The 26452-nt window shown below is 45.1% G+C and overlaps 1 protein-coding gene across 1 annotated transcript in view; it reads left to right on the top strand.

Moving 5' to 3' along the window:
• Positions 1–714: 714 nt before the first annotated feature.
• MX1 (MX dynamin like GTPase 1) overlaps positions 715–26452 on the top strand; it is a 30414-nt gene continuing 4676 nt past the window's right edge. The window contains exons 1-13 of the mRNA XM_025380298.1: positions 715–745; positions 2175–2319; positions 5969–6158; positions 7139–7276; positions 9833–9987; positions 10987–11125; positions 11700–11898; positions 13596–13674; positions 15239–15361; positions 15790–15931; positions 18882–19040; positions 20921–20997; positions 22311–22553. Coding sequence (XP_025236083.1) covers positions 2215–2319; positions 5969–6158; positions 7139–7276; positions 9833–9987; positions 10987–11125; positions 11700–11898; positions 13596–13674; positions 15239–15361; positions 15790–15931; positions 18882–19040; positions 20921–20997; positions 22311–22553 — 1749 coding nt within the window. The 5' untranslated portion in view covers positions 715–745; positions 2175–2214. The remainder of the gene's footprint in view (positions 746–2174; positions 2320–5968; positions 6159–7138; positions 7277–9832; positions 9988–10986; positions 11126–11699; positions 11899–13595; positions 13675–15238; positions 15362–15789; positions 15932–18881; positions 19041–20920; positions 20998–22310; positions 22554–26452) is intronic.

Below are 26452 nucleotides of genomic sequence, written 5' to 3'. Positions count from 1 at the left end.
AGGTGGAGATTGCAGTGAGCCAAGATCGCGCCACTGCACTCCAGCCTGGTAACAAAGCAAGACTCTGTCTCAAAAAAAAAAAGGAATACATCCCTTCCTTCCCATCCAAATCAAACAAGGATGCCTGTCCTGGAAGCGTTTAAACCCGGGGAAGGGAGACAGAAAAGGATAGTTTTAAGTATTGGCGTCAGGGACGTGTTCTTTAGCCAAGGCAGCATGAACCCGTGGCAGTGCTTCCCGACCATCCTGACATGGACGTTTCTGTGAACTCCAGTGTGACAGGAGAAATGGCGTTGGCTCAGGTGTGCAGCTAGATATGTTACAGAGCAGGGTGACGAGTTTGTTTTAACCTGTCCCTTCAACCCCCATGATATTGACAAAGATCACGTGGCTCTCGGGGAAGGTTCCCGTGAGGAGAAGCAAGGAGAGCATCCTTACATATTATTGATCCAGGCAGCAGATTTGCAGCAAAACTCTGCTTTTTCATCTGTTAAAATAGTTAAAATAGTGGAAACATAGGAAAAGGATTCTGGGAAATCAGAATCGGCTTCAGACCTCCTGCACTTGCACGGTTCTCAGCCTTGGGAATGGGAATGGGACTGGGTGGGTGGGTACTCTTGGGTGTTCCGCGGGTTTGGGTCTTACTTGTATACTTTGCTTGATTTCAAGGAGGTGCAGGAGAACAGCTCAGTGATACCATCTAACTTGTTGACGTTACTTTTATTTGAAGGAACGTATATTGGAGGTAAGTTGGTGCATGCTATTTTCTATAACATTTATTTTGAGTCATAGGAGAAAGATTTTCAGTTACTTTTATCCAAGATTATTAGACACTGTAAAATTTTGTATTTAGACACTTGTCCTACAACATTTTAAAAATGAATTTCAAATACATGTGTATTTGTAGTGCAGACAATATAAGGCAGTCAGTTACATGCTTTCAAGAGTAAAATGAATGACATTTCCCCCACTTGTGGGAGAAAAAGAATGAAAATGTGAAATTGATGATCAAAAGAAAGAGCATAAAAGACTTAGAGCTCACATTTTTTTTAAACTAAAGGTTTGGGTGTCAAATTACCATAACATTTGGATTCCCTTGGCTACACTGGAAACAGTTCTATAACAATTTTATTTTTAAATGTAAAGTTTTTGTTTTTGTTTGTTGTTGTTTTTAAGACAAAGTCTTGCTCTGTCACCCAGGCTGGAATGCAGTGGTGTGATCTCGGCTCACTGCAACCTCCACCTCCCAGGTTCAAGTGATTCTCCTGCCTCAGCCTCCCAAGTAGCTGGGACTACAGGCATGTGCCACTACTTCAGCTAATTTTTATATTTTTAGTAGAGACAGGGTTTCACTATGTTGGCCAAGCTAGCTTCAAACTCCTGACGTCAGGTGATCCACTCGCCTTGGCCTCCCAGAGTGCTGGGATTACAGGCGTGAGCCACCTCTCCCGGCCTTTAAATGTAAAATTTTAAATTGTATTACAGTTGCATCAGAAATTGTGTCCTTTGTTATCCTATTCAAATTTATACTGAAAACATTTTTGAAATTCGGCCTCAAATTATGACAGGAGATACACAGAAAATCTTTTGGGGAACAGAGGCATATTCTTTATTTTTATTTTTATTTTTTTATTTTAAGACAACATCTCGCTCTGTCACCCAGGCTGGAGTGCAGGAGCATGATCTCAGCTCACTGCAACCTCTGCCGGCCAGATTCAAGCAATTCTTTGCCTCAGCCTCCTGAGTAATTGGGATTACAGGTGCCCGCCACCATGCCCAGCTAATTTTTTTTGTATTTTTAGTAGAGACGAGTTTCACCATCTTGGTCAGGCTGGTCTTGAACTCCTGACCTCATGATCCACCCACCTCAGCCTCCCAAAGTGCTGAGATTACAGGCGTGAGCCACGGCGCCAGGCCTAGAGGGATATTCTTGAAGCGTCTTGAGCGGGGAGGCCGCATGTGTCTTCATCTGACCTTGGCTTCTTTGGGTCCCTCTGTTTCTCTTTCTGTGAATAAAGAGCCAGTGAACACACACCATGTCCCAGGCACTCTTCTAGGCTCTGGGGACATCACCAAGAACAACTAGTCAGAGTCCCCGCCCCCAGGGGCCTTCCCTTCTGGTGGTGGGTTTGGTTCCATGGTTGAATACACTCAGCTGCTTATCTGTTGAATAGGCATCTGCTTTATTTTAAGCTTAACTTAGAAAGAAGGAAGATGGTTCTTTCTGAAGTGGACATTGTAAAAGCTGATCCAGCTGCTGCATCCCAACCTCTATTACTGAATGGAGATGCTGACGTGGCCCAGAAGAGTCCGGGCTCAGTAAGTTGCTCTCTGAAAGTCGCTATCCATGTGACGTGAGCCGTGTCCACTCGAGGCTGCCCTTTTCTGCAGAGGTGCTGCTGCTGCCCCAGAGATGCCTGCTCTCTCACCTCTCCTGTGCCAGGATGCAGATCCTGACCCTCTACTTGCCAGCTTACAACCAAGTGTAGACTCATGGCCTTAGCCAACTGTGGGTGGAGGTGCTGCTGGGGTTGGGGCCACTGGCTGAGCTGTTGATGGGTTCATGTAGGAATTGGCCCAGGCCCTGGGTTCAAGGAGCACTAGATTTGTTTCTCCTGCCCACATCATGATTCAGTCTCAAGCTACAAACCGTGGGGCATCATTAGGATATTATCTCTGTAGGGAAGCCACGTGGTGCATTTTTTGCCCAGAATCAAGACATATTTTTGGTGGGAAGCAATCATGGCCCCTGGAATCAGTCCAACCTGAGTTGGTCCTGACGCTGACACTCCCAGCTGTGTGATCGTGGGCAGTTATTCCTCCTGTTATAAGCCTGGTTTTCCATATCTAAAATGAGAATAATAGTCTTTGCTTTATATGGCTGTTGAGAGGAGTAAGTGCAGGGAGTGTCCAGGCACTCAGAGTGCTCAGTTTCCTATTACCATGGATCACTGGTCTGTTTCAGGCTGGCTCTGTTTTCCTAGGCAATGTTAAACAATTTTTCAAACAATATTTTAAAAACATTGAATCATTTAGGAAAAACACAGAGGACCACCACCTTTCCACCGCCCTGATACCACTGTTTACATTTTTCTGCATTTCCCTGCCTCGGGCATCTCTTGTCTGGCTGTAAGAGATGTAATTATGTCAGAGTGTGGGGCAGGAGGAACTCTCCCTCACTCATACTTGCCTGCTTTAGAAGCAGCTTGGCCTTTTCCAGTCAAGGAGAGCACAGTGTGTCTTGTGATCTGACAGTTCCACTTCTGGGGATAGACGGTGGTTCTCAAAGTGTGACCTGCGGACCAGTCCATCAGCATCACCTAGGAAGTTGATTGAAATGCAAATGACCAGCCCCTCCTCCCACTCTCAGACCTGGTGAATTGGACACTCTGGGGCAGCGCCCACCCCCTGTGCTTTACCAGGCTCTCCAGGTGATTCTGCTGCATGCTGGGGTTTGAGAACCGTGTGTAAACTCTTACACATCCCCCTGGGAGCCACCTGCATAGCAGCACTGTTTATAACAGCAAAACCCGGACTCTGTCCACGTGCCTGTCATGGTGGAATGGATCCTGGGAGTGTGGTACGTTCATGTAGCAGAATTCTATGCAGTAGTAAAAATGAATGAACTAGATTTTCAGGCATCAAAATGGCTGCGTCAAATGAACAATGTTGAACCAAAGAACTGAGTAACACAGGAAATATACAAAATGATTCCACTTATATAAAATTCCCAAACAGGCAGCAATAAGCAATATACCACTGTAGGAAAAACGTATAGGTGGCAAAACTATAAAGAAAAGCAAGGATGTGATGATTGCAAGCCTCAGGATAGAGGGACCCTCTGGAGGTGAGGGAGTAACAGGAAGGAGGTGACTAGGGAGGTGTGTGCAATGTCCTAAGTACTGGGAGTGTTTGTGTTCTTAACCCAAGTGGTTAGTACATGCGCATTTGCTTTATTATGTTTGACACACTTTTGTAAATAGGTAGTATAAATAAATGAAAACAAAACAAAAAGTTACAAGGTGTGAACTAAGACCAAGGCTATTGATGGTATTCATGCATTTGGTAAGGCTGTGGTTCTTAGGGGCCATTTTGCTCCCTGGAACTTGTGGCCAGGTCTAGAGACATCTCAGTTGTCACAACTCAGGGTGAATAGTGAATAGAGGCCAGATACTTGGCTAAACCTCCTACAATGTGTAGGGCAGCCCCTGCAACAAAGAATCATCTGACCCCAAATATAAAGAGCTTCTTGTCCTGATATAAAGAAGCTATTCTAGTGAAAACTTATGTCCATGTTGAAGCATGCACAAAAATAGTCATTAAAAAGAAAGAGGTAAAAGATGAGATGATTTTCTCATATTTTCTTCCTGAACCCCAATCAGCCCACATTTGGAAAATTGTGCCCAGCTGCTGGTAGGTGGGCAGGATGAATGTGAAGTCTGCTGCTTTCTCTGTTTTTATGCAAGTACTTCACTGTTTTGATTACTTTAACTTTATAGTAATTATGGAAATTAGGTAATGCTAGTCCTCTGACTTTGTTCTTCTTTTTCAAAGTCATTTTGACTAAGAATATTTAGATCATTTATATTTAATGTGACTGATAATATAATTAGGTTTGAGAATATCATCTTGCTATTTGTTTTCTATTTATCCCACCTGTTCTTCATTCCCCCTTTCCTCTTTTTCTGCCTTCTGGATTAATTATTTTTTATGATTCCATCATGTCTCCTTTGTTGTCTTATTAAGTATAACTCTTGGTGTTTATAGCATATATCTTTAATAAGTCAACCTTCAAGTGATAGTCTGTCCCTTCATGTATAGTGTGAGAACCTTGGAATAGTGTACTTCCATCTCTCTGCTCCCAGCCTTCATACTATTTCTATCATGCATCTTACTTTTACATACATCATAAATCCCACAATATTGTTATTTATGTTCAAACATTCAATAAAGATAGCAAAGTAATAGGAAAAAGTCTAGTAGTTACCCCTTCTAGTATAGACTCCTTTGTGTAGATCCAGATTTCCATTCAGTGTCATTTTCCTCCTACCTGAAGAACTTCTTTAACATTTCCTGTAGTTCAGGTCTACTGGTAATAAATTAGTTAAGCTTTTGGATGGCTAAAAAGGTCTTTGTTTTGCCTTCATTTTTAAAAGATATTTTTGCTGGGTATAGAGTTCTAGATTGATGGTGTTTTTCAGTACTTTAAAAATACTGCTTAACTATCTTCTCACTTATTATTGTTTCTGATAAGATTTACAGCAGATTTCTCATTTGTGTTCCTCTGCTCACACTATATCATTCTCTGGCTGCTCCTGTCATTTTCTCTTTATTACTGGTTTTGAGCAATTGGACCCTCTTAATGGCTTGATGATGTTTATGTTTGCTGTGCTTGATGTTTGTTGAGTTTCTGAGATCTTTGGGTTTATGGTTTTCGTTAAGTTTGAGGGAATTGTGTGTATTATTTCTTTGAATTTTTTTTTGTGTGTGTGTCTTCCATTATCTTTTGGGGATTCCAGTAACCTGTGTATTAGACTTATTGAAGTTGGCCGTCTTTAATGGAGGGTATTGGTTTGTTTTCACACTGCTATAAAGAACTGCCTGAAACTGGGTAATTTATAAAGAAAAGAGGTTGAATTGACTCACAATCCATATGGCTGGGGAGGCCTCAGGAAACTTACAATCATGGAGGAAGGCATCTCTTCACAAGGCGGCAGGAGAGAGAATGACTGAAGGAGGAACTTGCCACTTATAAAACCATTAGATCTCATGAAAAGTCACTATCATGAGAACAGCCTGGGGAAAACCTCCCCCACAATCCAATTACCTCCCCCTGGTCTCTCCCTTCATATGTAGGGATTATGGGGATTACAATTTGAGATGAGATTTGGGTGGGGACACAGAGCCAAACCATATCATGAACATGATCTGCAGGCCATGAAGAATTCTCCATTTTCGCTTCCTCCAGGTGGCTGAGAGCCTGTGCAGCCAGTACGAGGAGAAGGTGCGCCCCTGCATCGACCTCATCGACTCCCTGCGGGCTCTGGGTGTGGAGCAGGACCTGGCCCTGCCAGCCATCGCCGTCATCGGGGACCAGAGCTCGGGCAAGAGCTCTGTGTTGGAGGCACTGTCAGGAGTTGCCCTTCCCAGAGGCAGTGGTAAGAACTTACATTGTATATTAGTCTGCTCAGGTTGCTATAACAAAATACCACAGATAGGGTGGCTTACACAACGAAAGCTTATTTTCTCACAGTTCTGGAGACTGGAAGTCCAACATCATGGTTTAGTTTCTCCTGAGGCCTTTCTCCATGGCTTGCAGAAGGCCGCCACCTCACTGCTCCCCCGCGCGGCCTTCCTTCTGCACACAAGCATCTCTGCTGTCTCTTCCTCTTCGTAAGGGCATCAGTCATATTGGATTGGGGCCCACCCTAATGACCTCATTTAACCTTAATTACTGCTTTAAAGGCCTTATTTTCAAATACAGTCCCATTAGGGGTTAGGGCTTCAACATAGGAATTTGGAGGGAACACCATTTCATAACACTATCTCATTGCACATTTTTTTTCACGTAAGTAATATGTAATCTATAGTTTGAGGAGACCTGAATAAATGCATTTGAGTCCCCCAGTTCAGAACTAGATGGGTGAGGGCTCAAAGAGTTCAGGCCTGGGATGGGTCTTGCAATATAGGTCAGGCATGGTAAGTAGAATATGGAAGGAGTTTACAGTAGGGGGACAATGGTAAGGTGGCCTGGTGGTAGCAGGATACTTTCCTAATGGGGGTAGAGTGTATGTTGGGAGGATAATGGAAGATGTTCGGATGAGTTTGGGGGGTTTCCCCGTGTGGTCTTCCACCTGAGCTGATGGCAGAACACTGGGATGAGGCAGGAAGCCAAGAGTGGTGGCTTTCAAGCGTTAGTGAGCAAAAACTCACCTGGGTTACGTATTCAGAATGCATGTTCTTGAAGTCACCCAGACACAGTGCAATGTCCCCACATATCGGAGGGTAAGACCAGAAAGTTTCCAGTTTTAAATGTCTCCCCAGATGAGCGTATAAAAGTTTGAGAACCATGGGCCTAAGGCACTATGTAGGTCTTTTAAGAGCAAAGTGGAGCACTGATGTGGGCGTGACCTCCTAGGGATCGTGACTAGATGCCCGCTGGTGCTGAAACTGAAGAAACTTGTGAACGAAGATGAGTGGAGAGGCAAGGTCAGTTACCAGGACTACGAGACTGAGATTTTGGATGCTTCAGAGGTAGAAGAGGAAATTAATAAAGGTGAGTACCCCCTGTTTGGATGCCTGGTCAAGCCTTCTGACATGCCTGGGGTCAGTTTGTAACTGTTCCTACTCCCACCTCCCTGGGCCTGTGCTGTTTCCTTAGGACCCCTTTCTCCTGCACATCAGGCCCCAGTTCCTTCTACTTCTTTTACCTCATTATGACCAGCATGCTTGGATATCAGCATCTGATAGCAATAATTTATTTCTGGCCGGGCACAGTGGCTTGTGCTTGTAATCCCAGCTCTTTGGGAGGCTGATGCAGGAGGATTGCTTGAGCCCAGGAGTTCAAGACCAGCCAGGGCAACATAGTGAGACCCTGCCTCTTAAAAAAAAAATTAAAACAGCTGGGCATGGTGGCATGCACCCGTGGTCCCAGCTATTCTCAGGAAGCTGAGCTAGGAGAGTTGCTTGAGCCTGGGAAGTCAAGGCTGCAGTGAGCTGTGACCTTGCCACAGCACTCTAGCCTGGCAACAGAGTGAGACCCTGTCTCAAAAACACATCTATTGCTTATTATGTGAGTATCTAGAATAATGTGAATTTTGAAATGTAAAACTTGTCCCCAAATATGGACGATCTGTCCCTTAATCAAAGGCTTCCCTACTTAGATCTGGCAGAAGAGGAGCCAGATGTGAGGGTGAGGGAGCTCCTCCCCCTCTTCCTTTATACAAAGAGCTCCACATTGTGGACTGGATCATCACTGAACCCCTCTCAGAACCAGCACCCTTTTCCTAAGAAATGGGGGGAGTGTCTGGGTTTGCATAATCCTAACTTAGGCTAACTCATGGTAGGCCTCCATAAATGCAAACCACAAGGATCAATTTGAAGTTGTCTGCAAGGGGAAACGACACCAGCAGTGTAGATAGGGCAGAGTAGCTGACAAAGAGCAGCCACTATGAGATGCACGGATAACATCTTCCTCTTGACCTTTCTGTTTTTCTAGCATGTCACATGATTAAGTTTCATTCACACTGGGAAGGTACTGAAGTGACATGAACTGATGCCCAGCAGTAGGAAGGGACAAGTTTAGCATTTGTAAAGATGGAGCATTAATCACATTTGTTGACTGTTTATAGAAAGATAAATAATGTTATTGACAGACCATGATTTTGAATTAGTTGGGATCAGGTTGGCTGCCTGCAGCAGAACACTCAAAATAACTGTATGTGTTAGTCAGCCCTTGCTGTAAAACAAACCCATCTTAAAACTAATGGCTTAACCACTTTGATTTCTCATGACTTGATGGACCAGCCAGGCAGTTCTTCTCTGGGCTAGCTGGGCTGGGGCTGGTGGTCCAGGATGGCCCTTGACTGGAGTGACGAGGCCTTCTGTCTGTGTGGTCTCTCCCCTCCAGAAGGCTAAGCTGGACTTCTTAATTTGGGTGGAGGGGTTCCTAGCAGCAAAAGAGGGCAAGACCCAGCATCTAACACCTTTCAGTCTCTCTTGGGGTCGCACTGTGTAACATCCCCTTAGCCAGAGAAAGTCAAGTGGCCAAGCCCAATTTCAAGGGACAGATTCTCTCTCTCCATGGAAGTGACAAAGGCACCCTGTAAAGTAGCGTGCATACAGGCATGGAAGGGAATGTGGATGCCATTGTGCCAGCAAGTTGCTAACACAGTGGTCTAAACAATGTAGAAGCTTTCTGTCCCTCTCATATAAGTCTGAAGGGGGACAGACCAGAGCTGACTGGGGATTCCAGTGTCAGGAACCAAGACTTATTCTGATCCCGTTTCTTCACTGGGTGTGGCCTCTGTTTCCAAGGCCCCCCCAACGGCTGTGACTTAGTCAGCAAGTCCACTTTGAAGCCAGCTGGACCATGGCAAGGGGCATATCTCCGCCTTCATGAGCACACTCTCTGAAGTTGCACATAACATTTTCACATGGCCCGCTGGCCAGAACCCGGTCTCATGACCACATGGCAGGTACATGGATATTGGGGGAACAATTAGTGGACCATAACCACTGTTATTTCCTAAGTTCTAAATTGATATCAAACATCCCAAAAAGACATTCTAGATGTAGAAAAGAGTAAAGTGGTGTTAGCCAACAATCTGATGAAACAAATTCCTATCCTGAAATTCATTAAGGAGGAAGGAGCAAAATAAAATCTTATTGGGATGTTAACAACCAGTGCTTATCTTAGCTAAAATAAGCACATTTCCCCATATGATTTTCCAGTTTATATTTTAGGAATTTCCATACATTTTTGTTTTTATTTTGCTTGGTTGCTGATTTGCTACTGACACCAATGAGAAGGATTTAGGAATGCTACCAGAAAGAACTTCTTGCCTCAGCCCGGCTTTGGACTGGTCTAAGTGGGTGTCACTCATGGTGATGTTCTCACAAGGTCTCTCTACACACAGTGCTGGCCAACAGCAGGGAAAATACTGAGTTATCCTTTGAGATCTCTTTCGTCCCAATCACAGAAAATTGAACCTGCTCCAAATATGCTTTTATCCATGACTCACAGAGAGGAGAAGATGCTTTCAGAGTATTCACTGTCATGAGATCCTTTCATCCTAAGCTCTGGGTTTGATTTTCCCTGCTTCTTCTCTAGCCCAGAATACCATCGCCGGGGAAGGAATGGGAATCAGTCATGAGCTAATTACCCTGGAGATCAGCTCCCGAGATGTCCCAGATCTGACTCTAATAGACCTTCCTGGGATAACCAGAGTGGCTGTGGGCAATCAACCTCCTGACATTGGGTATAAGGTCAGACTTCAGACCCACTCTGACCTTGGCGTTGGTGTGGGGATGGGGGGGTGTATGGGAGGGGTGGGAGGAGAAAGGGGGTACTGTATTAGACTAACCTTGAGTCCAGAGCTGAGTTAGTATTTGGAGGTGTGAGTGGGGAATTTAGAGAGCCCATTGGTCAGTCTCTTCTGTCAAGTTGAATGGAAGCTTCTTTGGAGAAAGTGAGGCCAATGGGCCCAGTTGGAAACATCTATGTATTTGTTTTATGTTTTATGAAATGCCATATCTAAAGTGCTGTGTATTAGGAAGGGGTCTTATGTGGGAAGAGAGCATTAAAAAGAAGTATAATGGGCCACACACAGTGGCTCACTCCTATAATCCCAGCACTTTGGGAGGCTGAGGCAGGAGGATTCCTTGAGCCCAAGAGTTTGACAGAAACCCGAGCAACATAGTGAAGACCCCCTTCTCTATAAAAGAAAGGTTAAAAAATTAGCCAGGTATAGTGGCGTGCACCTGTCAACTACTGGGAGGATTGCTGGAACCAGGGAGACTGCAATGAGCCATGATTGTGCCACTGCACTCCAGCCTAGGCAACAGAGCAAGAACTTGTCTCAAAACAAAAACAAAACAAGCAAGAAAGAAACAGGTATAATGATATTTTAGTATCGATGAATCTTACTTTACAGATCAAAGATTTAGGGGTGAAGTGGGGTTTTTTGGCCACCATTTTTCATTGTGACCATCAGATCTAAGGTCTTGGGGGTTAATTACCTGAAACCTCGTGGTTTTCCCTGAGCCTACAGCTCTGTTTCTGTCGCAGATAATTTATTTTCTCATAATTCCAGCTTGGTAGGTACCTCCAGGGTTGCGTTTGTGGGTTCATTTCTCCAAAGTTACTTCTTTTGGGGGAAATACCCCTGGGACTCTCAGGGACTGAAGCAAGTACAAGGTCAGGACCTGTCTCACCTCTCACTTGCCTTTGCCATACTCATGAGTCACCTCCTCATTTCCTTACAGATCAAGACACTCATCAGGAAGTACATCCAGAGGCAGGAGACGATCAACCTGGTGGTGGTCCCCAGTAATGTGGACATCGCCACCACAGAGGCGCTGAGCATGGCCCAGGAGGTGGACCCCGAGGGAGACAGGACCATCGGTGAGAATGGGGGAGCCCGCCTGTGCTCAGTGGTCTGCCAGTGGGCAAGTGTCCCTCCAGTCTCCATGGGCTTTGCTCAGTGGGGACCTGCCTCCACTAAGACCTGCTAAGGGGGCAGGTTTGGTGCCCACCAAGGCCAAGCGAAATGAGCTGCTGTTGACTTTCACTGGCTAGGTTACCTTGTAACCCTTATCTACTTGCTCAGAAAGGCACAGTGGGCTCAGAAGCAGGGCAAACTCAGGAAGCACATGGTATTCATTAAGAATGTGTTTGAGATGGGATGTCCATAACTCAAGGGACAAACAAAATGTGGCGTGTTCTACAGTGGACCTGGGTGAAGGAGCTTGGGGAGAGCCACACACTGTTCCGGGAGGCATTCCTGCCTTCATGCGGCTTGCCATGGAGTTCTTTTCTGGAGTGGGGCTCCACTGGCCCCATGGTTCTCCAGGGCCCATGGCCTGCCCTCAAGCAAGGATGGGAGGAAACCCTGGGAGACTGGGGGCATGAGCGGTTGTTTGTTCACCTCTGCCTCGTGACTGGGCACGTTCTCTCCCCAAATACATCTGGCTCGCAGGAATCTTGACGAAGCCTGATCTGGTGGACAAAGGAACTGAAGACAAGGTTGTGGATGTGGTGCGGAACCTCGTGTTCCACCTGAAGAAGGGCTACATGATCGTCAAGTGCCGCGGCCAGCAGGAGATCCAGGACCAGCTGAGCCTGTCCGAAGCCCTGCAGAGAGAGAAGATCTTCTTTGAGGACCACCCACATTTCAGGTGCGCTCGCCTGGGTTTCATCACAGATCAGTCCAAGCCCAGGATGTCAGGCCTTCCTGGGGAAAGTGGCAGCCGTCCCACAGATGTGTGGAGTGTGTGTGTGACTATGCTTGTTCCCCAACAAGGACTATGGAATTCAGCTAGAAGAATAGAAAGGGGATTACAAAATACTGCCCCCCNACAGGCTTGAGCCACCGCGCCCGGCCGATAAACGCAGCATTTCAAATCAAATAGTGGACTATATCAGCTTGCTTATCTATTAATGGTGTTGGGCTAATTAATATTTGGGAAAAAAATTAAAATACTGCTCTTACCTCATTATACCAAAATAGTTAAAGTCAAACATTAAAAGGAAGCAATAAGCATCCCAGAAGAAAAGGTAGGTGAATAGTTTATAAGGCCTTTCTATCCCTCCTGCCAAAAGTGACATTTTTTGAAAGGAAAAGACTGATAAATTGGTAAGATTTAAAATGATGAGACTATGTAGAGTTGTAAACATTCTTGCATTCAGTTCTCCCAGAAGCCTACAGAGAACCATTACTCAGAATTCCAGAAATATCAAACAGAAACTTACATGCTATTCTGCACATTCACAATAGCCAAAAGATGAGATGACTCAGTGTCATTGACGGATGGATGCAGAAAGCAATGTGGTCTGTACAAAAACGTGGAATACTTTCAGCCTTAGAAAGGCAAGGACATTCCGACACATGCTACAACATGGATGAAGCTTGGGAACATTCTACTAAGTTAAAGAACCCAGTCATAAGAGGACGGATACTGTCTGATTCCATTTAGCTGAGGTCCCTGGAGTAGTAAGATTCATAGAGACAGAAAGAATGGTGGGTGCCAGGGGCTGGGAGAGAGAGAATGGGGAGGTAGTGTTTAATGGGGCCATTGTTTCAGTTTGGGAATATGAAAAGTTCTGAAGACAGTGGTGATGGTTGCATAATAGTGTGAACGTATTTCATGCCACTCAAGTGTACTCTTAAAGATGGTTAAATGGTCAATTTTATGTTGTATGTATTTTACTACAATCTAGAAAAATTGACAGAGAAACTGAAGCTTAGGTATGACTATACTCTCACAAAAAGGCACAGAAACTCATGCTTCGCTGCTTCCTTTATCCTAAAATGTCCTATAAAATGTGGGAAACCCTGTAATAACACCCTGGGAGCACAAATTTGGATCGGGTGAGAAGATGCTTGACTTCCTTCCTCCAGGCAGCCCATGGTTTAAGTTTTTATCTTGGACAAGATATCTTGTGTCTCTTCTCCTCAGTGTTCTGCTACCCATTTATCTCAGTATGCTTCAATGTATTCGTATGAAGATATGTCTCTATCCATTATGATTACCTACACATATTACACATAGAAGGGGGTATGTGTTATATAAACGTGTCTATACATGCCTGTGTATTTTTGTGATGACCAAGTCTAGAGTCAAATACCATGATACACTTTTATTATATCAGCTGGAAGGGCTTATTCCATATCATTGTTGAAATATCCTAGATTGCTAAAATTCAGTCATAATCCTATTCAATCCAATTCTGAGTATTTGTTGGGTACCAATTGCAAGACATTCCATCCAGTTGTAAACAACTGAAATTCACCTTGACTTTTCCCAACAGCAGAAGGCAGACATGCGTATTCTGGCTACATCAAGGTGGAAATCATTCCTGTGTTCTCTTCTAGGGATCTGCTGGAGGAAGGCAAGGCCACGATTCCCTGCCTGGCAGAGAAACTTACCAGCGAGCTCATTGCACACATCTGTGTAAGCACGGGCAGAGCTGTGGGTTCTCTGAAAAGAATACTAAGAACACAGAGCTGAACCTTGCTGGCTGCTTAAACATCGCTGTACACACAGATCTTCTGAGGATCTTGTTAAGCTGCAGATTTAGATTCTGTGGGTCTGGAGTGCGGCCTAGGATTCTGCATTTCCAGCAAGCCCCCAGACGATGCAGATTACTGCTTTTCAGGGGACCACAGTCTGGGGGGATGCTGACAGACTTATCTCTACTGGGCCAAAATTAAAATTAAAATCTTATGCACAAGCTACTAACTTTTCCTTTCCCATTGACAACCACTATTATAATGTCTTAGTCATTCTAATGAACGTATTTTTTAACTTCTAAAAGCTTTGTAAAAGCTCTGTGGTTCTTTTTAAAAATCTGCATGAATGTAGTCTCTTCCTTTTTCAAATTTTCTTTTTCCTTTTTTTTTTTTTTTTTTTTTTTTTTTTTTGAGACAGAGTCTTTCTCTATTGCCCAGGCTGGAGTGCGGTGGCATGATCTTGGCTCACTGCAACCTCTGCCTCCTGGGTTCAAGCCATTCTCATACCTCGGCCTTCTGAGTAGCTGGGATTACAGGTGCACACCACCATGCCCAGCTAATTTTTGTATTTTTAGTAGAGTCAGGGTTTCGCCATGTTGGCCAGGCTGGCCTTTTTCCAATTTTCAACTCAGCACCAAGGTCTTCCACGTGGTCCCCAGGAATGTGGGTGCAGAATGGGGTTGTTTTCCAGCTGACTGTGATGAGCGCAGAGCTCTTTGGGGTCCCATTGTATGCAGAAAAGGGATGCTTCCTTATTAGATTCCCCACCTCGAGCAAGCCCATGGGGTTTTTTTTTTGCCATTGTACCAAGTCAGGCTCGTAGGTTCACGTTTGAGTCTTCTTACCTAGACAGATGCCCTTGCGGCTGAGATAGGCTCCATTGCTGCCTCCTCCTTGAGCCCCTCCCTGGCCACTGTTACTGGGGCTGGCATCTGAGTACCCCTCACTAACTTGTCAGTCCACCGATACATTTTAAAGGTATGGCTTTCACATGTCAGCCGGCATTTTTAGATGTTTGCTATGGAAGTGTGAGCCAGCACATGGTGTCAACCGTATTGTTAAAAACATAAGTCTCTGATCACTTTTTATTGATTGCAAACAACATAAAAGTTGTTGAATCTCCAATTGCTCCAAATGCTACTTCTTCAGAACCTACTAAACAAGTGGATCTCTCCAGTCTCCCTCCAGAGAGTTTACCTAATTCGACGACAGGAGGAACTGCCCCTGGGTCGCTCTACCAGGGCCCAGCACCCATGCACAGTGGGTGCCTCAGTGCTGCTCATGAGGCTGCTGCCACAGGAGTGGGGAAGGGGGAAGACCTGGGCAGAAAACAGTGCCCCTAGCGTGTGTCCCCCTGCCCCCCAGGTCTGGAAAAGCTTCCTTTTAGAGGAAGCCAGGAAGTCAAACAGCCCACACAGCTCCTATGTAGAGGGAGGCCCGGGACCTCCTTTTCATTCCCTGTTCATCTTTATAAATTCCCATTATTTTCTCTCCATTTTCCTCAGAAATCTCTGCCGCTGTTAGAAAATCAAATCAAGGAGAGTCACCAGGGAATAACAGAGGAGCTACAAAAGTATGGTGTCGACATACCGGAAGATGAAAATGAAAAAATGTTCTTTCTGATAGACGTGAGTGTTGCCAGCTGCATGGAGCTGGAGAAGCACATGTCATGGTCAGAAAAGGGGCCCTGGGCCTTACGCACTTCCTTCTTCACTCCCCCAAAGCTGATCCAAAGACATCTGGCCCATAGCACTCAAAGGGTGGGCAGGGCTGAGGGAGGCAGGGCAGGGAGTGTGGGTGTGCGGGGACACTCAGCAGTGAGGGATGCTCAGGCTGCGTTGTACCCACTCTGTCATGATCATTGCCCAGATCCTTAAGGCAGTAAGGGGTGGGATAGGATTTTCTGGTGCCAAAACCTCTGCTTTCCTCTGATCCACAGTGTACCATAAGGAAGCAAAGAATGACTCCCCACCCTCCACATAGGCACGGCCTCCAAACGACCTTGACCTTGGATTTGAAGTCTATCTGCTTATACTGATGTTTTTCTTCTTGACAGAAAATTAATGCCTTTAATCAGGACATCACTGCTCTCATACAAGGGGAGGAAACTGTAGGGGAAGATGACAGCCGACTGTTTACCAGACTCCGACGTGAGTTCCACAAATGGGGTATAATAATTGAAAACAATTTGCAAGAAGGTGAGTGTCTTAGTCCCTTCTTTGAGCTGCTACAACCAAATACCTGAGACTGGGTCATTTATAAACAGTAGAAACTTATTGCTCATTGTTCTGGAGACAAGAAATCCATTCTTAAGGAATCAGGAAATTTGGTGTCTGGTGAGAGCTTATTCCCTGCTTCAAAGATGGCACCTTCTAGCTGTGTCCTCTCATGGGATATGGGACGAACAAGCTTCCTCAGACCTCTTTTTTACAGAGATACCAGAGGCATACCTCAGAGAGATTGTGGGTTCAGTTCCAGACAAAACAAATATTGCAATAATGCAAGTCACATAAACTTCTTGGTTTCTGGTGCATAAACAGTTAGTTTATGCCATACTGTAGTCTACTAAGTGTGTAATAACATTAGGCCTAAAAAATATGTACGGACCTTAGTTTAAAACACCTTATTGCTAAAAAATTGCTGATACAGAAACAAAAGGTAGCATGTGCTACTGGAAAAAATGGTGCTGATTTGCTTGACATGGGGTTGCCACCGACCTTCAATTGCAAAAAATACAGTACCTGAAGTGCCTGGAATCCCATTCATGAGGGCAGAGTGCTCATAACCCAATTCTTCCTAAAGATCTCCTCTGTTGATACCATCACACTGAGGATTGAGTTTCAACATAGGAATTTTTAGGGGACACCAACATGTAGACCATAGCAATGAGTCAATAGCGTGGTGAGCCTGATATGTTGGCTTAAGACAGGAGAGTGGGGCAGTTGTGGAGGATGGTCAGGATAAGGAGCTGATGACAGCTAAAGCCACATTTGCTCTCTTCTGTATCACTGAACCCAAATGACCATCCGCTGATGAATCGATAAACTAACTGGCATGTGTCTGTGTGTAACAGTTGGCTCCGGCTGCCATAACAAAGTCCCACAGACTTGATGGGGGCTTAAACAGTAGAAATTTATTTTCTTACAATTCTGAAGGCTGGAAGTCCAAGATCAAAGTGTTGGTGGAGTTGGTCCCTTCTAAGGCCTCTCTCCTTGCCTTGCACATGGCGTCTTCTCGCTAGGTCCTCATGTGGTTGTCCCTCTGTGTGTGTCTGTGTCCTCATCTTCTCCTACAAGGACACTAGGCACATGGGATGAGGGCCTACCCTAGTGACCTGATTTCAATTTAATTACCTCTTTGCCTGTCTCCAAACACAGTAAGATTCTGAGTTCCTGAGGGTTAGGACTTCAGCATAGGACTTTGAAGAGGTCACAACTCAAACTCAGCCCATAACACCAAGCCCTGGAATATTTCCAGCCGCAGACAGGCACAGAGCGCTGGTCCACAGCACCCCATGGATGAACCTTGAAAACATCATGCTGAGTGAAAGAAGCCAGCCACAAAGGCCACATATCATATTCTATGATTCCATTGATAGAAAATGGCTAGAGTGGGCAAACCCAGACAGGCATAAAGCAGAATAGTGGCTGCCAGGGGCTGGGGAGGGAAAAGTGGGAAGTGGTCGTTGATGGGTGATGGGTGTGGGGTTTGGGAGTTATGTCTGGGGATGGTTGCACAACTTTGTGAATATACTAAAATTCACTCACACGTACACTTTTTTTTTTTCTTTTTCTTTGGAGACAGGGTCTCGCTGTGTCGCCCAGGCTGGGGTGCAGTGGCTCAGTCTTGGCTCACTGCACCCTCTGCCTCCCGGGTTCAAGTGATTCTCCTGCTTCAGCCTCCGCCTCCCTAGTAGCTGGGATTACAGGCACCTGCCACCACACCTGGCTAATTTTTGTATTTTTAGTAGAGATGGGGTTTCACCATGTTGGCCAGGCTGGTCTTGACCTCCTGACCACAAGTGATCCACCAGCCTTAGCCTCCCAAAGTGCTGGGATTATGGGCGTGAGCCACCGCACCTGGCCTGAACCATATACTTTCAATAGAGTGAATTTTATACTATGTAAATGATATCTCAGTAAGAAAAATCCTTATGGGAAAATAAGGTCAGGACATCCTGACTGAAAAAGGGTACTAGATTACCATTCAAAAAGGAACTCACACCCTCTGAACTTCTGATGGGGCTAACTCTCTCTAGGTGGACTGTTGGGAGTACAAACAATTCCAAAAGTTTAAAGAAAAATGCAGCATCTTACACAGTGAACAGTGCTACTGTATCACATTCATACAAGTTGATGTAGCTGGTTTACTCTGTTATCCCATTTGACTTGTAAACACTTTCTACACATGAATATATGATATATTGTTAATTCCAGAAAGTGTTCATGCTCATTTCTAATGGGCATGCAGTTGAGGGCAAGGAATGTGTTATGGTACAATTTCTTTGGTAAAACTAACATTAGGTTCACAACAGTTCATACTCGAGTACATTTTTAAGAAGGGGTCTTGGCCAGGCACAGTGGCTCACGCCTGTAATCCCAGCACTTTGGGAGGCTGACACGGGTGGATCACGAGGTTAGGAGATCGAGACCATCCTGGCTAACATAGTGAAACCCTGTCTCTACTAAAAATACAAAAAAATTAGCCGGGCGTGGTGGCGGGCACCTGTAGTCCCAGCTACTTGAGAGGCTGAGGCAGGAGAATGATGTGAACCCGGGAGGTGGAGCTTGCAGTGAGCTGAGTTTGCGCCACTGCACTCCAGCCTGGGTGACAGAGCAAGACTCCGTCTCAAAAAAAAAAAAAAAAAGAGGGGGTCTTACTCAAAGTTTCTGCATGTGCAGGTTCCTGGCATCGTACCTGACTCTGCACTCCCCTTCCTGAGGTGACTAAGGAAAATTATCTTGAGATCTGGCTTTTCTGTGTGTGTGTGCAATCCCTGAATATTTTTAGTTTACCAGTTAGATTTGATTTGATATCACTTTTTCTTGCCATTTATATTTTCAGAAAATCTAGAATGGTATTGTGTTTAGAAAAATGTGCAAGATTATTTTTGTAAGATAATTTGGTGTTATTTTTTTCCTGCTATAGGCCATAAAATTACGAGTAGAAAAATGCAGAAATTTGAAAATCAGTATCGTGGTAGAGAGCTGCCAGGCTTTGTGAATTACAGGACATTTGAGACAATCGTAAAACAGCAAATCAAGGCGCTGGAAGAGCCAGCTGTGACTATGCTACACACCGTGACGGGTGAGTGCTCAGTTTCACTTCTGGGCATTGATTTCTAAAGAAGGGAAAGGTTCGAACCAAAGCCAGCACCAGACTTCAGCACTTTCCTCCTGGGGCGTGTCCCACACCACCAAGCAAACCTCTAATTCTGCAGGTGTCAAGTTGGTATTCAACAATTCAATTCAATTCTGACACTGCCCTGAGTCTGTGTGGATCCCATAGCTTAAAGGGCTCAGTCCCACAAGACCGGCCCCAACTGCAGACGCCAGTCACAAGCCCCAGACCTCCCATTCTTCTGACGGACCGTTTATAAATCAAGGTTCTTGCCACCCGTTCCTCAGGTCAGCCAAGAGCTCTGGAACACACTTCACTAACATTTACGGGTCTATTAGAAAGGATTTGATAAGGGGCACAAATGAAGCTGTTGGAGAGGCACATAGTAGGGGCCTGAATACAGAAGCTTCTGTCCCCACGGGGTTGGGGGCACCACCCTCATGGCACAGGGATGTGTGGTCATCAACCAGGGAGCTCTTAGAACCTCACTACTAAGGAGGGTTCATGGAGGCTTCATTGCGAAGGCATGATGGATGATTGACTCAATCTCCAGGCCCTCCCTCCTCTGTGGAGCTGGAAGTTCTAAGTTTCTAGTCAAGGCTTGGTCTTTCTAGTGCCCGGCCCCAATCCTGAAGCTATGTAGGGGCCCACCGGGCATCATCTCTTAAAAACACGAGATACTCTTAATAGGCCAGACATTCCAAGAGATGTAGGGGCTTCTGTGTTAGGAACTGGTGACAAAGACAAAATATTTCTATTTTTCCTATTACACCACACGTCCACCCTGTTCACTGCTATGCTGGCTTCACACTCAAAATTCACACTCAAAATCGGCTATTTATTTGAAATCTCCAAGGAGTAAAGCCAGTGGTTAAATAACTGCACATGTAGACGTGTTTGGAGCGTTTTAGAGTGCTGTAGGAATCTAGGTGTGTCACAGATAGGTAGGCAACTATATCCCACTGTGGATCCACTCCCTTCTTGAAATGCTTTGCTTTCTTGGTTTTCCAGACGTTATCGAATCTCTTTTCTTCATCCTCTCCTTGACTGACAGCATCCTTACTCACACTTCAGCTGTCTCATCTTAGGAGTAATTAATAATCACTCATGGATCCATGAACTAAGGAGCTGGAGATAGCCTCAGAACAGCTCATTCAGAGGTGTATTTCCAGTAAAATTGACCTTTTAGCCTTAATAATCATATACCAAAACTTGCAATCATGTTGTTTTGGTCCATTGTAGATTCTTAACTCCAGAGGAAAGTTTGTAATACTTAGAGCCTTATAGTCATAAAAAGCGATATAGATATATCTACTTCTTTTTCAGAAATACGTGACATGGAGCTCAATAAGAGGTTTTCAATCATAAAGATACTATATGTTGTATTACAATAAAATTCTGTGAGGAAGTAGAATAGAAATGAGTTTCAAAAATAAAAAATAATATAAATTTTTAAATCTAAAAGCTTGTTCTTATATTTCTTTCAAATGGATAAATTATATCAATGGAATTTGAATGTCTACATTGAGTGATTTGACTTATATTAAGAGTTGTATCATAAAATATTAATATTTATAATTTAACAGAAATTATATTATTTGCAACTGTTTAGGATAAAAAGCTTAAATATCAAATAAATGTACGCCAGGGGTCATTGGCTTTTAAGATTCTTCCAGCAAGTTATTAAGCAAAAAGAGCCCGCCTTCCTTTTTCATGGTAAAGAGAAGAAGGGAGGGAGGAGAGGGGAAACTTGACTTCATATCATTTGATCCTCATATTTTTTTTGCATCTTAGGAAGAGAACAAATGATCCTACCAATATTGAACTGTGTTTCTCTCTTTGATTAGATATGGTCCGGCTCGCTTTCACAGATGTTTCAATGAAAAATTTTGAAGAACTTTTTAACCTCCACAGAACTGCCAAGGTAAAACCAACCGTGTGTTATTTTTTTTTTTAAACTAAGCTTGACACTAGAAAACAGATTTCTTGGATGAGGATTATTTAAATTTTATTGTATACATTTAGAGCAGCAAATAACGTCACTCACTAGTGCTTCTTCTGGTGTTACCAGTGATGTCTGGTTGAAAGCAATAAAGGAGAGAGTGCTTAAACACATAGAGCAAGAGATCCACAGTTAGTGGAGAAGATTATCACATCTAAAGGCAATGGCTCCAAATCCAGAAACTCATTGAGGAAGCTACGTATAAAAATAGAATCTTTCTGGCCCGAGTGGGCACGATGAACCTGTAATCCCAGCATTTTGGGAGGCTGAGGCCAGTAGATGACTTAAAGCCAGGAGTTTGAGACCAGCCTGGCCAACATGGCAAAACCCCATCTCTACTAAAAATACAAAAAAGTAGCTGGGCGCATGGTGGTACCTGCCTGTAGTCCCAGCTACTTGGGAGGCTGACACTTTAGAATCGATTGCAGTGAGCCGAGATTGCACCACTGCACTCCAGCCTAGGTGGCGGAGCGAGACTCTGTCTCAAAACTTTCCAGAATGAAGAAGGAGCCTACAGGAAATGAGCCTGGGGGACAGACTGGGCCAAGAGACCACACTTAGCCACTCTTAGAAACAGGCATCCCCGGCACAGATGAGGAGCCTGGCCCCATCATTCACCAGCTGGGTGAGGCCTTGGAATGTGCCACTTCCAGCCTGTGCCCTGACTCCTCATTCATAAAATGAAGCTAATAAGGCTTTTCCCAGAAGGTCGAGATGGATGTGGAGGAAGATGTTTAGGATGCACCTGCCACCGTGCACTGTGCCTCTCATCAAGGCCTGGAGGGTCCAGAAGTGAAGTTTCTCCTCAGGTTTTGACAACCAGTTTCTCTAAACCCCAGGAACATACAACAGAATTTGTCTGACTTAAACTTGGCTCCCCTGCTCATCCCTGTGGATTATCTGATATGCCAATCCTCACCATCAGATATAAAAGCTGCTGAAAGAGAAAGGAAAGAAGCCAAGTTGTAGAACCTGAAAGCAAAGCCCATGCAGGTCCCCAGGCCCCGGGATGGGGATCTGGCCCGTCTGTGGCTCAAGCCTCCTGGGAAGCTCTGACCCTCAGCCAGGGCTAGAAACCCACCTTAGATACACCAGGGCATGGCCCAGAGGGCTGTTCCCAGGAAACGTGCTGTTTCACTCACGTCGGGTAACCTGGTATTTACGGACTTCTTACCTACTTTCCTGTGACTCGGGAAACCGAGTGGTGTGTGTGTGTGTGTTTTTTTTAATTGTAGTCCAAAATCGAAGACATTAGAACAGAACAAGAGAGAGAAGGTGAGAAGCTGATCCGCCTGCACTTCCAGATGGAGCAGATTGTCTACTGCCAGGACCAGGTGTACAGGGGTGCCTTGCAGAAGGTCAGAGAGAAGGAGCTGGAAGAAGAAAAGAAGAAATCCTGGGATGTGGGGACTTTCCAGTCCTCCTCGACAGACTCTTCCATGGAGGAGATCTTTCAGCACCTGATGGCCTATCACCAGGTACGTCTTCGCGTGGTTCGGGATGGCAGCTTCCGTTCTTTCCTTTGCTTCTAAGCGCCTGTCTCTTTAGTCTTGCTCTCTCTGTAGGTGACATTGGTCAGTTCTGTCATTCACCTCCTTGTTAGCCTCCTGCCTTAGTTCATTTTCACACTGCTGATAAAGACATACCCAAGACTGGGCAATTTACAAAAGAGAGAGGTTTAATGGACTCACAGTTTCACGTGGCTAGGGAGGCCTTCTACCATCATGGCAGAAAGCAAAAGGCACTTCTTACCTGGCAGTGGTGGCAAGAGAGAGGAGAGCCAAGTGAAAGGGGTTTCCCCTTACCAAACCATCAGATCTCGTGAGACTTACTCACTCCCACGAGAATAGCATGGGAGAAACTGCCCCCATGATTCAATTATCTCCCACTGGGTCGTTCCCACAACATGTGGGAATTATGGGAGTACAATTCAAGATGAGATTTGGGTGGGGCCACAGCCAAACCATATCGCCTCCATAGAAGCAGCTCAACCTCAGACCGAGAGGTGGTGGCTTAGAGCCACTGACGTCTGGTTTTGATGGCTGTCTAGCTCTGGCCAAGTTACTTAACCTCTCTGAGCCCCAGCTTTCTTTGTAAAATGGTGTCTCCTCATAGATTGTAGTGGATATTCCAGGAGACAAGTATGGATGATGTTAGTTGCTTACTAATGGAAAAACCAAACTCTGTTAAAATATTTGAAAGAGGTTTATTCTGAGCCAAATATGAGGGGCCGTGGCTCTGGGAATAATCTCGGGAGGTCCTGAGGAAGTGTGCCTGAGGCTGTCAGGATGTAGTTTGATTTTATACATTTTAGGGAGGCAGGAATTGTAGGTAAAATCATAAATACATGGGAGATGTACTTGTCCTCCCTAAAGAGGCAGGGCACCTTGAAGGAGGGGGAGCTTACCAGTCATAGGTGGGTTCAGAGATTTTCCAGTTGGCAATTGCTTGAAAGAGTTAAGCTTTGTCTACAGACTTGACATCAATAGAAAGAAATACCTGAGTTAAGGGCAGTGTTAGAGGCCAAAGGTATGTAGATGAAGAATGGGTAGCAGCCTTCAGAGAGAATAAATGGTAAATGTTTCTTTTCAGGCCTTAGAGGCAGCAGGTTCTCAGTTAATCTCCTAGATTCAGGGAAGGCCTAGAAGGGGAGAGGTCTGGCTGCATTAATGGAGATTCTTTACGGTGCAAATTCCCCCCGACAAAATGTGGCAGGGCCATTTCGATCTGTTGGTCCTGTAACAGCCGTTTCAAAATATGTCCAACAAATGTATTTTTAGGTAAAATATTTGTATTTCCTTTAGGGTCTGCTATCTGTCTTGTGATGCTATACCAGAGTCGGGTTGGAAAGTAAGCCACATTATACCGAGTTCATGAAAACCCATCCAAGGAGATTTTATGGTTTGTTGGGCATGTGTGACTTAACCCCTGCCTTGCATGACTTTATAATCTGGTATCTTACTGCCACAGAGTCTTGTTTGCCAGTCTTACCTCAATTTCCACCTAAACTCCAAAAGGGGCCTGGCTTCTCTTCCTGTTATGGCCAGGAATGCAGATTTTCAGGTTTCTCTGGGGTCCACTTGGCCAAGAAGGGAGTCTGTTGAGTTGGCTGGAAGGCATAGGATTTTATTTTTGGTTAACAAGTTCCTTAGTGCAGCATTGGAATGCAGTGGTAGCAGACTAAATGGAAGCTATCTCATAGACACATGCTTTGGGTGATACTGCACGATTCAGATAACCTGAAGTACCATCTAATTCATCCTGGGGAAGGAGGCAGTGAACACAGGCACAACTCAGGTAGAGCCCTTGGGATGTGTAAACACCTGAGGAGGTAAAGCAAATTGTAATCTCTTGGTTTATCACATGTCCCCATTGCCTCACTATTTGGATGCTTTAAAGCAGTGCCTCTGAAACTTCACCCAGCACAGGGGCCTCCGGGGAACCTTGTGGAAATGCAGATGCTAATTGCAGATCAGGATGAGGTGGAGATTCTGCTTTTTTTTTTTTTTTTTTTTTTTTTTGAAACTGAGTCTCTGTCGCCCAGGTTGGAGTGCAGTGGCACAATCTCAGCTCACTGCAACCTCTACCTCCTGGGTTCAAGCAATTCACCTGCCTCAGCCTCCCAAGTAGCTGGGATTAAAGGCACCTGCCACCATGCCTGGCTTTTGTTTTTGTATTTTTAGTAGAGACAGGGTTTCACCATGTTGGCCAGGCTGATCTTGAACTCTTGACCTCAAGTGATCTGCCTGCCTCGGCCTCCCAAAGTGCTGGGATTAGAGGCGTGAGCCACCGTGCTTGACCTCTGCATTTCTAACGGGCTCTCAGGGGTCCCCATACTCTACTGGGTGGAGACTGCACTTTGAGCAGCAAGGCTGTAAACCAAGGGTCAACTTCCGTTCCTCCAGACACTGGGAGCTGCACGCACGTGAGTGAAGCCAGTTAAGGGGAAGACAGGCATGCACATCGGCTTCTCCTGCAACCAAGCTCACACCTGTCTGCCGCTTACACTGCCTCCTAGAATGAATAGTTACCTTGAGAGTAGGTGAGGCATATACGTTCACAGAATCCAAACAATAGGATGAGTGACAATGGCAAAGAAGTCTCTGAGCCAAGCAGCTTCCTGGAATAGAAGCAGCCCTTCTCCAGGTTCATTTCTGTCCTCCCAGGGCGACTCATGCATTCCAAAGCTCCCATGCATATACATTTTGTAATGGTTTTTACACAAAGATTAGCAGAGGAGGAGACGTGCTGCTCTGCACCCTGCCTCTTTTGCTGTACCAGGGAGATTGTTCTGCCTCAGTTCTGATGGGGCTGCCTTGTTCTTTTCAATGGCTGCTGAGTATCCCACTGTATGGTTGTGGTGTATTGAGCCAGCTCTTTAAGCGAACGGTTTGTTTGCGTCTTTTGCTAATGCAGGCGTGTTGCTGTGAGTAGGTTTTTGTATATCATGTATGTGGAAGCATCGACTCCCAGAAATGAGATTCCTGTTATATTAGGATTGTGCAGGGAAATAGAACCACGGATATATGTATGTAAAGAAATATATTTCGGCCAGTCATGGTGGCTCACGCCTGTAATCCCAGCACTTTGGGAGGCTGATGTGGGTGGATCTCTTGAGGCCAGGAGTTTGAGACCAGCCTGGCCAACACAGTGAAACCGGTCTCTACTAAAACTACAAAAAAAGCAGCTGGGCGTGGTGGCCCATGCCTGTATTCCCGGCTACTTGGAAAGCTGAGACACGAGAATTGCTTGAACCTGGGAGGCAGAGGTTGCAGTGAGCCAGGATCACGCCACTGCACTCCAACCTGGGTGACAGAACGAGACTCAATCTCATAAAACAAAAAAAAAAGGAAAGAAATAGATATATTTCAAGGAATTGGCTTCTACCATTTTGGGGCCTGGCAAGTCCAAAATCCCAGGGCATGCCAGCAGGGAGGGCAGACCAGAAATTGCAGCAGGAGCTAAGGCTGAGTCTACAGGCAGAATTTCTTCTTTTTAGAGAAACCTCATTTTTCTTAAGACCCTCAACTGATTGGATGAGGCCCATCCGCATCCTCGAGAATGGCCTCCTTCACTTACAGGGGGTTACACATTACCCACATCTACAGAATACCTCCACAGCAATACCTAGATTCGTGTTTGATGGAATCACTGAGGACTGGAGCCTAGCCAAGTTGACACATGAAACAGAGCATCACAGCTGGGGAAAGGATGGCTTGTTTGAGACTGATAAAGATTACCCAGAGAAGGCCTGCTTCCATCCACACTGGCCAGTTTAGTCTGCACTAAAGTTGCTGGGGTTTTTTTGGTTTTGTTTGTTTTTGTTTTTTGGTGACAGAGTCTCACTCTGTCGCCCAGGCTGGAGTGCAGTGGCTCA

The sequence above is a fragment of the Theropithecus gelada genome, chromosome 3 (assembly GCF_003255815.1).
Source record: "Theropithecus gelada isolate Dixy chromosome 3, Tgel_1.0, whole genome shotgun sequence".
Taxonomy (NCBI): Eukaryota; Metazoa; Chordata; class Mammalia; order Primates; family Cercopithecidae; genus Theropithecus; species Theropithecus gelada.
Note: the sequence above shows the minus strand (reverse complement) of the source record. Positions and strands in the feature narration are given on the sequence as shown.